The sequence below is a fragment of the Anneissia japonica genome, unplaced genomic scaffold, assembly GCF_011630105.1.
Source record: "Anneissia japonica isolate Jap-2015-1 unplaced genomic scaffold, ASM1163010v1 scaffold9668_len1562885_cov226, whole genome shotgun sequence".
Lineage (NCBI taxonomy): Eukaryota > Metazoa > Echinodermata > Crinoidea > Comatulida > Comatulidae > Anneissia > Anneissia japonica.
Genome location: NW_022711326.1, coordinates 967175 through 980180, shown reverse-complemented (window position 1 = coordinate 980180; position 13006 = coordinate 967175). Strand labels below are relative to the sequence as shown.

Below are 13006 nucleotides of genomic sequence, written 5' to 3'. Positions count from 1 at the left end.
TAAAAACGAGATATTCAGCTTTAAAGTGAAATCATTATGAATGTTAGTGATCTTGAGGGAGATCAATTCTGATGGAGTATTTGATGTCTATCTCATGGCCACTGATCATTTGATCCATGTCATGTTTTTTTTCATCATGTGTATTTCTTTTATTGATTTCATGAAGTGAAATGCTTGTCTTATGCTGATAATATTTGTAGATAATGTATGAGATCATACATGCAAATAAAATAAATTTAAATTAATTATCGTTATAATCATGTTCTGCCACCATCCTTTCATTTGCATTGAGATTTATGCACCATGTCAAAATACATTACATTGCTGTACATTAATCAATTCTTTCATAATCTCTGTAATAGATTCATTGCTTACATTATTTACTGAACTAACCTTTTCTAAATCCACATTTTAAATCAATTATATTTTCACTTATAAGCATAGTTATATAAACACATAAATTAGTGAAGAGAAACCAAGAAGGCAGAGCCTTGTTATATTCATCTACCACTGTAAATTAATATTGATAATACTAAGTGGGATTTTGTATAGTGCATAATACAGGCATCTATGTGCTTGAGTGCAAGAAAAAATTATCAATGATTGCCAATACATTTTATATTGTGCTTTAAACCTTTCTGATAAGGTTCATATATTTATATATTCCATGCACTTTGTTCAATTTGTTTATTCAATTTATTGTAATTTAGTTCATTCAGTGTATTTAATTTATTCAATTTAAGTTATACCTGTATATTTTAACTACCCTTCAATTTGGTTATTCCAGATTTGGCCCATGTATTATCTCAAGTTTGTTATGGTCGTCTGGTTCTTAATCATTGAAACAGAATGTAAACACCTTGCTAACAGACTTAGATGTAATATGCTGTGATACAGTTTCATTTCTTAACATTTTTTTCCCTGAGTGTCTTTTAAGCTAAAGATGTTAACTGACACTGCTAATATTTTATCCATCCAATTAGAAACATTCTATTGATAAATTCACCTGAGATGAATGTGATTCTAGGATGACTTAATGTAGGAAAGGCTATCATCAAAGCAATAAGCCTTGTCGTAGTTTCATGTGTGCTTACCTGTGTCATAGGTCAGTACATTTTTCAGATGTTAACTGACACTGCTAATATTTTATCCATCCAATTAGAAACATTCTATTGATAAATTCACCTGAGATGAATGTGGTTCTAGGATGACTTAATGTAGGAAAGGCTATCATCAAAGCAATAAGCCTTGTCGTAGTTTCATGTGTGCTTGCCTATGTCATAGGTCAGTACATTTTTCAGATGTTAGCTGACACTGCTAATATTTTATCCATCCAATTAGAAACATTCTATTGATAAATTCACCTGAGATGAATATGATTCTAGGATGACTTAATGTAGAGAATGCTATCATCAAAGCAATAATAAGCCTTGTCATAGTTTCATGTGTGCAAACCTATGTCATAAGTCAACACATCTTCTACCAAGTCTCATTAAGCTAAAAATGCTAGCTGACACTGCTTATGTTATCCATCCAATTAGAAACATTCTGTTGGTAAATTCTCTTAAGATGAATATGATTCTAGGATGAATTAATGTAGAGAATGATCAAAGCAATAATAAGCCTTGTCATAGTTTCATGTGTGCATGCCTATGTCAGGCCAGTGCATATAGTAACCTGCATTACATGATTGATCTTTTATAGTATTTACAGTAGTAGCCAAATATTAAGACCAATTTAAAAAAATAGTTTATTAATAAACCTCTTGCATCACTCCCTGGATCCGTGACTAAATGTTGTAAATGACTCATAGAGCATTGTTTACGTAACTTGGTGTAAGAATAAGGGAACTTCTTACGATACTCGTGACTAGTTTCAACTGCGGAGTCATTGTGGAAGAGAAAAACATTTTAATGCAAAAATTAATTTACTTATACTGTAGTTTGGAACAAATGTCAATATGTTGATAAAATGATGTGTTAAAAAAAAAAAAATTATGATTTCAATTTTCCTCCAAGAATTGAGTAATTATGATGTGTTAAAAAAAAAATTATGATTTCAATTTTCTTCCCAAGAAATTACAATAAGAAATTCTGGAATCTTCTGCTTAAAAGTATGCATACTGTAAAGTATATAGCGATATTTTGAATGATCGCTCAGAGCTAAGCTTATAATATTCATTACACAAATCTTTATTATCTGAGAAAGGGCTTTTAATATCTTAACTGTGTCTGTTACACTCATTTGTGTTTTACCGTACATATTTGAATGCAAGAAAAGATCACATTTTGTGAGATCTGATTTTTTTTGCGATCAAGTGACGATGCCTGTCTGATCATGACTAGTAAAAAATGGATCTACATTTGCAACGCTAAGAGTGAAGCTTTTTATAGTCCATGTAGACAACCTTGTTATCTGAGAAAGGTCTTATATCCTTAAAACTATTTCAGCTTTATTGATTACTATACATTTCAATATTCCTTGTTCATCTAAGGCAGTAATAGGCTCTTATTCACAAGCATAAATATTCAAGAGTATCAGCGTATATTCATGAATATTCATGAGTATCAGCGTGCTCAAATGACTTTACTTAAATTCCTCCCCATTGGTTAAATTTTTTTTTTTTTGTGGTATTTGTAGTTGGTTCATTGTGGATCTCGTACCACGCCATGCATGCATAATGGTGCAATTATAGACAAAAAAATTTAAACCTATAACATTTGCATTTCATGTAACCACTAGTGGACGGAGATGAACGTAGGTTATAAAGTGCCTTGAATTTTGCATACTTTACTTCTTTTGATTGATTAAGTGGGTGAGTAGGTGAGTAATTGACTGGTTGATTAGTTGGTTGGCTAATTGATAAATTACTTGAGTAATTGATTGGTTGTAGAAATTAAGAATTGGTTAATCTTTAGTTGGTTCACTGATTAATCGATTTAATGTTTGATTTGTGGATGTATAGGTACTACAGAGTACAATTGTATATTCTACTCGTAAGTTTATTGTTTTCCATCTTTTGTTTTACAGACTTCTTGTTTGGAACATCTGGATGTGAGGAACACAGTTTGGTCAGAGCCTAGTATCCAAGCACTTGCACGAGCTGTCAGAAATGACATATCAGTCAACATTATTCATATAGAAAATTGTAACTTGACAGGGCGCCCTCTATTTATTCTAAGTAAGTTCATTTGGATGATTTGGTGCACTGACTTTTTAAAAAAATATACTGTAATAATTATAATATAATTGTAAGATTATAATATAATTGACAGATTTTTCTAAAGCACTATAGTTATCTCCACAACCCAAAATACTCAAGCAGTGTGGTAAGTTAACTGAAAACATGTTTCCAATAAATTAGCTACCAGTTGTCACCCATGAAGATGCCAAACTTTAAAAACAATGATTTATGTAAAAAATACTCAGGATAAAAATGAATTAATGATAATAAATTTGATGAAATGGGAATATGCATAGTATAGAATATTTCTTTCATTTATGGCACCTAATATTCACTACCTTAATGAAAATTAATGTAGAAGATTAGTTAATGAAGATAAAAAATAAATTAGGAGACATAAAAGATAAGTTAGCAAAGGTAACACAGGCAAAGTTAATTATGAGCAGGAATAAATATGAGCTACTGGTACTAGAAATATATTGACAGATACTGTAAATGGTGAGTTTTAAATAAACAAATTATTGAAGATAAAATATTTTATAATAGAGATAAAAATGAGTTTATAAAGGTAAAAGATGAGTTAATAGTGAGGTAAAAGATAAACCATAGTAACAGAGATAAAAGATCTAATAACAGAGTAAAAAAAAAAATTTAATGAAGAAAGGAAATGAGATAAAAGAAAAATTAATATAGATAAATATGAATTAACCGAGTTATAAGATGAATTATTAATGATAAAAGAAGAAATAAAATTGCTAAGACATGAATAATACATATAAATGATGAGTTACTAAAGATAAAAGATGAAATAACAGTGATAAAAGATGTATTAAAAGAGGTAGAATATGCATTAACGGAGATACAATTTGAATTAATGGAAGATGAATTCATGAATATAAAGGAGGAGTTAATGCCAGTAGACTGTAATTGATTAATTATTTAATATTAATATTCAATACACTAATGTCAAGAATATAGTTAATGAAGATAAATGTAGAATGCAAGATGTGCTCCTGTAGATTAATTAGAGTATCAGATTAATTAACAAAGCTTTGAGTAAATACTGAATGAGAATATGAAACGAAGCTTGCTCCCAATGAAGGACTGCATCCTAGCACTATAATAAATTATTCAAATTGCATATCACATCAAGTGTTTAAATGTCAGTTTTGAGACAAAGCCAATAAAATTTACATATGTTTTCACCATATTCTTAACCTATTTAAAAGACATGAATGAATACTTTAGGATGGTGATGCATGTTGTCTGTTTTAATCAAGGTAAGATGAATAATGTATGAAGATTTAACAATGTGTACATTTATTTAATTTTTCATAATAATAATGCAGAAAAAAGGGTACATGTACACTCTGCAGGTGGAAAACGGCGTGAGCAACTCTACCAAGAGATGGATACGTGCGCCTAATAAGATGACATTATTATTATTATTATTATTATTATTATTATTATTATTATGTAAGGTTAGAGTTAAATCTATCCTAGGTATCCATGCTACTAATTTTGTAACTTTCCAGGTGATTGGAAAGATCACCATTAAGTGTCAAGCTCTGCTCTCCAATGTCATTATCACTTTGCATTATATTTATGTTGGTCCTTCCATATAGAACTGATATTGCTTACCAATACTGTTTTACTTCATTTACATTACAGCTACAGTATAAAGATTGTCATCATCAATACCACTTAAAATTCTCTCTTCATTAAAATTTTTTTCATGTGAATGACAATGAATTACTGTATGCCTTGTTTAAAATTGGAATAATGTTCGGTTTAAGATTGGGTCTTTTTTTTCACAGGACCATTCTCAAATTATCTCACTTTTTTGTCTGTGTCATTGGTATTACCTGTAGTATAATAATTGTATTAGTTTAATTGCAAGTGAAAATAAGTGTATGAAATGTAATGAATGCACACTTGAATTATGATGCTTCAATATAATTTTTATATAAAATATAAAAATCAGCAAATTTTTAATTAGTTTTTTTAACAATTAATCTTTGTAGCTTTAGCATTGAAATTGAACCAGACATTACGAGACATCTTCCTTGCTGAGAATCGCTTAGTTGCATCGGATGCCATTCAGCTGGGTAGCATGCTGAAACACAATAAGGGCCTTAAACTCCTCGATCTGCGAAACAATCATCTTCAGGTACGACCAATCAGAACTGGGGTTAATAAACACATTAATATATGACCAATCAGAACCGAGGTTAATAAACACATTAATATACACATTCAATGTAAGACCAACGATGATGGATTTACTGTTCAAATATGAACAGCAATGAAGTATGAAGCATGAACTCCATTTAGTAGGTTTTTATTCAGTCACAAAATTATTGGCTGTCAGCAAGCAAATATTATTTAGGTAAATGTTTTGAAAGTTATAAATTAAATTCCGGTTACATTCATTAAATTTGTGTTATTGTTTTACATGCTATATATTGAATCTTTAAAGAATACTTTACTCTTAAAATATGTTCTAATTAATATAACTAAATATAATTAGAATATATTTTGATTAAATTTTTAAATGAAGACTGGACAATTTCTTCATAAATTTATTTCATACTGTTTATGAAACAAATGGTGAATTTATTATTTATACTATTTATGATTTTTTTTAAAATCTAATATTATTTCATAAAATAAAGGCATTGGCCAAATTAGATGGCAGTGTTAAAATTTTGAGATCCATAGATTAGATTTTAATTGTAATGCCATCCTTCCTCTTTCCTGTCTCTCCGTTCAATCTTAGATCTGAAATAGTGTATAGTGTGAAAATCAGAAAATAGTGTATTAAAAATATTTTGTATTTGTTACTCTACTCGTCTCCCACTAATGGAGAAAATGGGATTGTTTACATCTCTTTCCATTCCACATGTCTTTACATAAGCATGAAAAAAAAAATAAAATAAAATAAGAAATAAATGGACCAAGAAAGTAAGACTTTCTAATCCTAAAGGCATGCTAATCCTACTCATTGAACTATCCATGGTTGGCCGTTGACTCCGAGGAGCTCATATGCCTTTTTTGTTTAGCAATTTTTTATTTTTTTTTATTGCTGCTGGGTGACCATCCACCCTCCAACCCAAAGGCCACTAAGACTGTAGATGGGGTTGCAAGTTAGTCACCGGCGGCTCGAGTGACATCTTAACTACAACTTTAACTATTATCTTAACTACCTAAAACTAGCTTAAACTATTAATCTTCTTCCAAAGTTCTCCACCCAAATTGCATTCTTTCAATTTTTCCATAATTGTTCCCCAGTTTCTTCTTTCTTCACCACAAAATAAACAAACATTTATTTTAGGCAAACCTGTAACTGCTTTACCATTTGATAGGATGTTGGCCTGTCTCATCTCTGTGATGGTTTAGTGGATCAAGAATTTGGACATCTTTCAACACTGGTTCTTTGGAACAACCAAATCACTCATCTTGGAATGCGTCACCTGGCTAAAGCATTGGTTAGTACAAGTAAAAAATAATTGCATGCTTCCTAGATTTAACAAGCATTATGAATCAGTTAGTAAAGCATGTGCATGATGTGTGAGAGGTATTCTGAGTATCCATACAAAATTTCTTCATTGTATAGAAGTGTTTAGAGTGTTAGTGGACATCACTGTATGTGGACTGCAGGGTGGTTTAGAACTTGAAGTCTTTACAGTATGTGTGCCAGGCACCTTTACTATGTAGGAAAAGCCTAGAGTGTGTTAGAAGACTATATAGGTGTGTCAGAGGTTTCCAGAGTATATCAGAAATTTGTCAGAGGTGTTTTCTGGAGTCTTCACAGAGTCATTACACTGTGTTTTTATGTGTAACTTTATAAATATAGTCATGAGAAAGCATTATACCAAAGACATTTCCAAAATGTTTGGAAATTATTGGATTAGTTACTTTATTTTTTGTTGACAACACTTTTATTGAAACTGCGAGTTCAATTTTCATTTTGTGAATGTTTGTATTTAACCAGCCTCAGCTGACCACACTGGAGACCTTGAACTTAGGACAGAACAATATTGGAAACGAAGGTATTCATACTGTGAAGGATGCCCTCATGAAGAACCACTCGCTATTACGGTTAGGATTATACCAGTGTCGGATATCCGATGAAGGTACATTTGTTATACGATTCTTCAGTAAATCACAGAATATTTTTATGAAACAAATTGTGTTTTTTTTTTAATTGGAGACTAAGATTAGGCTTTCTTTCCCAACAATGTAAACAATTTGTCATGCATTCAAAAGGTTTTGCATTTAAGACACTTGCAAATTTAGCACTTTACTTTGAGCTTTGGTAATTAATATTTATAACATGCTAACAACCATCTATAAGATTCAAGATCCTTTAGTTGTGTCCATTTGGAAAATAGGTTGGTAGGCCTACATCAATTGCAAAACAGAGTGCAAGATTAATACAAAATAACAATAACAACTAACCGACTGTACTTGCGATGCAGCCTGAGGGCCATATGCGACACAATGGCAATTTTGTTTTGGCCCGCAAGAATGATAAAAATAATAATAATGTTAGTCTTATAGAGTGCTTAATGCAAAACAATGCTTCTAAGCACTATGGAACTCCCATAATAGTATATTAAAAGTGCTTTGTGTACTGCCCGTCTACTATGTTTGGGTAGAAAAACCCTTGTTACAATCCGACAATGAACATCTGTAATAAGTAAAGCTTGGTTTCCATAAAATCACTACACGCTATCGCTGACAGATTTTGGTGAAGCTGATTGGTCGGTCGAATCGGGGAGCCTTTCCGATTGCATTGGGGACTGCTACGCAATGGCATTCAATGTGTTAATACAATTTGTATTATAATTTCTAAAATATTCAAACAGGTGCTGTAGCCTTAGCCGAGTGCCTGGCAGATAACTGTCAGATGGTGCGACTGGATGTCCGGCAGAATGATATACGTACTGGAGGATTGATGGCGCTTGCACATGCTCTGCGTGTCAACAAGACGCTGCTACGCTTAGACCTTGATAGAGAAGTGAAGAAAGATTCGGTACGTATCAAATTTTGATCCGTTTTTTTGTCAATTGTTCAACTTTTTATTGTTTATGTTATTTGAAATAGACCTTGATAGAGAGTTGAAGAAAGATTTAATATGTATCAAATTTTGGTCCGGTTTTTTGTTAATTGTTTAACTTTTATTGTTTAGACGTTACTTTTTTTATACCTTGTTTAGTGAACCTGCCGACTGCAAATGTTGATGATTTTGAATAAAAATAAAATTTTATTTTTGGCCAATTAATGCACCTGCCACCTAGAAAAAGTGGAAATTTTTTTTTTCTTTATTTCCTCCGCTGCCTTGAAATCTCCAAAGATAAGTTATGAATATTCCTTCCTAATTTTATAAATTTGAAGCATTAACCATCCTATTTTACATTCACCAATAAAATTATATATTTATTTTCTCCTCTGTTTGGATGTTTTTGGCAAAACCATTTGCTAATTAAGAAAACAAAATTTTACTTTTATTTTTATTCAGCCCTCCTCAAATAATCTTGTATGCGAAACAAGGAATAAAAAAATTCTCGCCTTTTATTTTTTCATTTCATTTCTTTAGGCACAAGTGCCAAGGATATGCCAATAAATGAACTTAATCACTGTCCTACGTGGCATATCCACCTTGAGCACTTGCAGTAGATTTGTGCGCTTTATAAATCTTATTATTATCCATTTAACACCAGGGGACTTAATGGACCAGTACACCAGGGTAACCCCCTACTCTTCTCGAAGAATGTACTGGGTTCTTTAAAGTGCACACGAGCCAAATGCGTACACTGGGCCTACGGTTTAAAGTCCTTATCCGAGAAGACTTGTTCCACCACCGGAACCATTGGCGAGTGAGCCGTTCGAACCAGCGCCGAAATTAGAGCTGAAGGTTACGGTGCCCTTGACTTAACCGCTCGGCCAATGAACTCGCCAAATGTTATGTTATTTGAAATACCTAGAAAATCCTAGGAAGACAGTCTTATTTTTGTTTTTTGTATTTTTAGCATTTTTCTTTTGTAATGTAGATACAATTTGTGAAGACAATTAATGAAATGAAAGTATAGAAATATAGGATTTAGTTGATATTTCTAAATAATATGATAATATTTTTCATACAAATGTAACAAAACTATGAGTATTATAGTATGAGACAGAACATCATACTAATGGCCTCTCTTCAGGTGAACTTTAAAGTCCTATGTTAGATCATTAGAAATTATTGATTATGATAATCAGATGATTAATGAGGATATTTTTCATAAAACCAACTCATATTTGTGTAATTATATATCATCTCATTCACCTCCAAACTCTTGCCCGTTCAATGCCCTTGTCTCATCACAATTCTGTATTTTGGATTATTGAAAACGTGTTGAATTTACTTTCTTTCAAGTATTAACACTTTTATTGTTTTTTGAGGGGGGGGTGGGGAAATTTTAATTCAAACTTCAAAATTTTAATTCAAACAATGAATTGCATTTTAAAAGTATCCAATATGGTATCAATTTCAGGTTTCGGTGACTAAAAACTTTTATTATGAAAGTTTCTAATTACCAGTCAGTTAATACAGAGAACATTGTAATGCTATTATTATTTCATTTTCTTAGGGAAGTATTTTTTCATATTGATTTATAATAACTTATTAAAATCCATAAAGTAAGAAATTAAAATATGACAATTGTGAATTTGTTTACAGACTAAGGGATATGATGAAATTCAGAGAAGTTTACAACAGGAGATTGCGGTGTATCTGCATAGGAATCGGGAGAGCACAAGACAAGCTGAAGAACAAAGACAAGCATTGCTAGGGCAGCAAACAAAACCTGATGAAAATATCCCATCACCCAGTAGTGAGGCCCCTAGAACTGTTTCTATGGGAACCAACATTAATGGACACATATCAACATTTGTGCAAAATAGAGGAGTCAGTACAAATTCATCAGAGCCGTATGATGATAAAGAGTCTGACATGATTGAGAGGGAAATTACTGATGCAATAAATGATGTTGATTACGTGGGAAATACGAATAGAAAGAAAGATTCTAAGAAAATGGCAATGCATAGTCGGGAATGTGGGTCGGAGAATGTTGGCGACACATCACATATGTCTTCCTTCTACTCCCCTAACAGCAACCAAGATAGTAATCCTTTATTATCTCAGCTATCCACTGAGGTTGAGACAAATCAATCAATTAGGCATCCAGGAATGGATCCATTAGGAGTCATCCAACAATCTGTTGTTGGATCACCTCCAGGGATACGGATCACAGGTAACATCAAACTGTTAACACAGCCATCAGGCATCAAGGCACTTAAACGTGGAGAACAGGTAGCAAAGGGTGCTGTAAACTGTCAAAGTGCAGGTGCTTCATCAGGTAATCCAGGTGCTACACCAGGTAGTCCAGGTGTTCCACCAGATAAACCAGGTGCTTCAACATATAACCCAGGTGCACCACAAGATCAACCAGGTATTTCACCAGACAAACCATGTGTAACATCAGGAAAACCAGAGGGAGAACACAGTAAACCAGTTAACTTACTAGCTACCCAGAGTACAACATCAGGTAACCTGGCTGGTTTACTAGGTGATTCTCAAACTCGGCTGGAAGCAACAACAGATCCGCAGAACACAAAAGCAGAGGCTGGTGCCAAAGACAGTACTATAGAAAGCAGCAATACACGGTTGGTGGTAGATAAAACAAGTGCAATCAATTTAACACCTAACATTCCAGGTGGCAGTATAACTTTGGATACGCTGCCAAGTTGTACGACACCATGTGGAGACTTTGTTGATACAAATGCAGCCAATGTTTCAGACAAATGTAATGGAAACAGCAGCAGCTCATTAAAGCCATCTGCTAATGAACTGGAGAACTCTAAGATATTAACCCCAGGGCTTGGTGCAATGGAAATACCAAAGACTTCCCTGGGTAAGTTCATTTATTCATTCAAGTACAATAATGATTTATATAATAACAGTAGAGTTTGTAATTGGGATTGTCACAGATTTGACACTACCACTGTGTGACCCTTGTGTTATAGCGGTTTCAACAATTTCTAAACATTAAACCCCATTTTTAGCATTCAAAATTACATCATTTTAGTTATTTTTTCATTATTCATTTCAGTTGTGCATGATGGTGAGCGACTATCATCATCTCCGGATGATTTTGAGAAGGAATTGAGTCAGATGTTGGCCAATGCAAGGAGTGGGATGGACATCAGTTCCATTGTTTCAGCAGGTTTGTTACTTCGTATTCATAGCTTTTTAACATTTTATTTGTTATCAGTTTTATTTTTATTTATTTTATTTTATTCATTCTGGCAAAACAATTAACAATATAAAACATTACAAATACAAAAAAATCAGAAATCATCATATTTTACATCCTAGTTATTTTCGTCATCATCTTCGTCATCATCTGAATTATAAATGTCGTCATCAACAGCATCATATAATTATACATTTATTCATCATCATTAGTTTTATATTATTATACTGTATTTTATTATTTATATATTTTAAATATAAAATATATTTTATATAAAAAAAAAGAAATGGGAGTAGTACTGCTTTTTGTGTTTTTTTTTAATGAAATGTTTCACTGTTTGTTATTTTCTTTTTCTGCCGAGGACCAGGGATTTTATCCCTGAGCAGTCCCCCAGGATAAACAATAAATTAAATAAATAAATAAATAAATATGCAGTAATAATCAATTTTGTTTGCCAGATACAGTATGTGAAGATGATCAGTTATTTAATGATTGACCCAAGCAAGTTGTTGATGCCTGCAACAAGATCGAACCAGACCCTATCATGACTCCAAGATTGGTATTTGGAAATGTATCAGCACCTGGTAAATTCAGTCCAGCTGTAGCGTGAAGGGAATCTTTCAATCGAGAATTGTTTTGGTAATGATGGAATAGGATAATCACTATCATGACAATTAATGATATTTATTATTATTTTATATTATTATAGTTTCTTTGGGTATAGATATATGAATTTGACATGGTATATTGAGGTATGTTAGATGATGTACTAATTTGATCAATTGTAAGACTGTGGTAAAGTACATCCAAACTGACCAATCTGCTTTGTTCATAAATTCAAATTGACCAAATACGCCATGTTCAAAGAGACCAATCAAATTTCCTCATTACAAAGATGATTTAGTAAATAGGTCAATTTTACAGAGTGTGGTATAGTATCCCTAAGCTGACTAATCCACTCATCAATTCAATTGACCAATGGGGTTTGTTCCACAATTGATAAAGACCAGTCATGACTCATATTCTCTCAATACTCATTAATTTGTGAAAATGCTGACAATTTGTAACATTTTCTAATGTAGTTTCTTAGTCTTAATGGCTTTTTTATTGATTTTAATAATGCAATTATTCCTAAACGAGATATAGGCCTAATGAATGAATGTTAATTCATAAATCCCTAATTTATTGAAATAGATTCAGATATTTTTTTATCTTTTGAATTTTTGCAAGGACATATAGTAGCATGTTGTTATCTGACAATGAAAATATATATGAGAAATATATAAGCAATAGGAAAAGTCGGACAAATGGACAATTCAGCAGTAAATGATAAACAGCTCCATGTACCATGCACAGAGATATTGTGGGAGTGTTGCATGGCTCTGTGAAACTGTTTTCTGTGACGTGTGCTATCCTTATACAGATGCGGGGTACGCTTAATTTTCCTAGCATGTGTCCAGTGCAACAATTTGTCTCTATCGAGATATGAGACATTGCTGTTTGTGGGGGGGGGGGGGGG

The 13006-nt window shown here is 32.4% G+C and overlaps 1 protein-coding gene across 3 annotated transcripts in view; it reads left to right on the top strand.

Moving 5' to 3' along the window:
• LOC117107447 (protein phosphatase 1 regulatory subunit 37-like) overlaps positions 1-13000 on the top strand; it is a 46584-nt gene extending 33584 nt beyond the window's left edge. For 2 of the 3 annotated variants that reach the window (XM_033249148.1, XM_033249147.1), the window contains exons 6-13: positions 3031-3181; positions 5209-5354; positions 6550-6672; positions 7179-7320; positions 8056-8222; positions 9912-11145; positions 11344-11457; positions 11946-13000. In XM_033249148.1, the coding sequence (XP_033105039.1) occupies positions 3031-3181; positions 5209-5354; positions 6550-6672; positions 7179-7320; positions 8056-8222; positions 9912-11145; positions 11344-11457; positions 11946-11983 (2115 nt within the window). In that variant the 3' untranslated portion in view covers positions 11984-13000. The remainder of the gene's footprint in view (positions 1-3030; positions 3182-5208; positions 5355-6549; positions 6673-7178; positions 7321-8055; positions 8223-9911; positions 11146-11343; positions 11458-11945) is intronic. The other variant, XM_033249149.1, reaches the window with a different exon arrangement.
• The last annotated feature ends 6 nt before the right edge of the window (positions 13001-13006 follow it).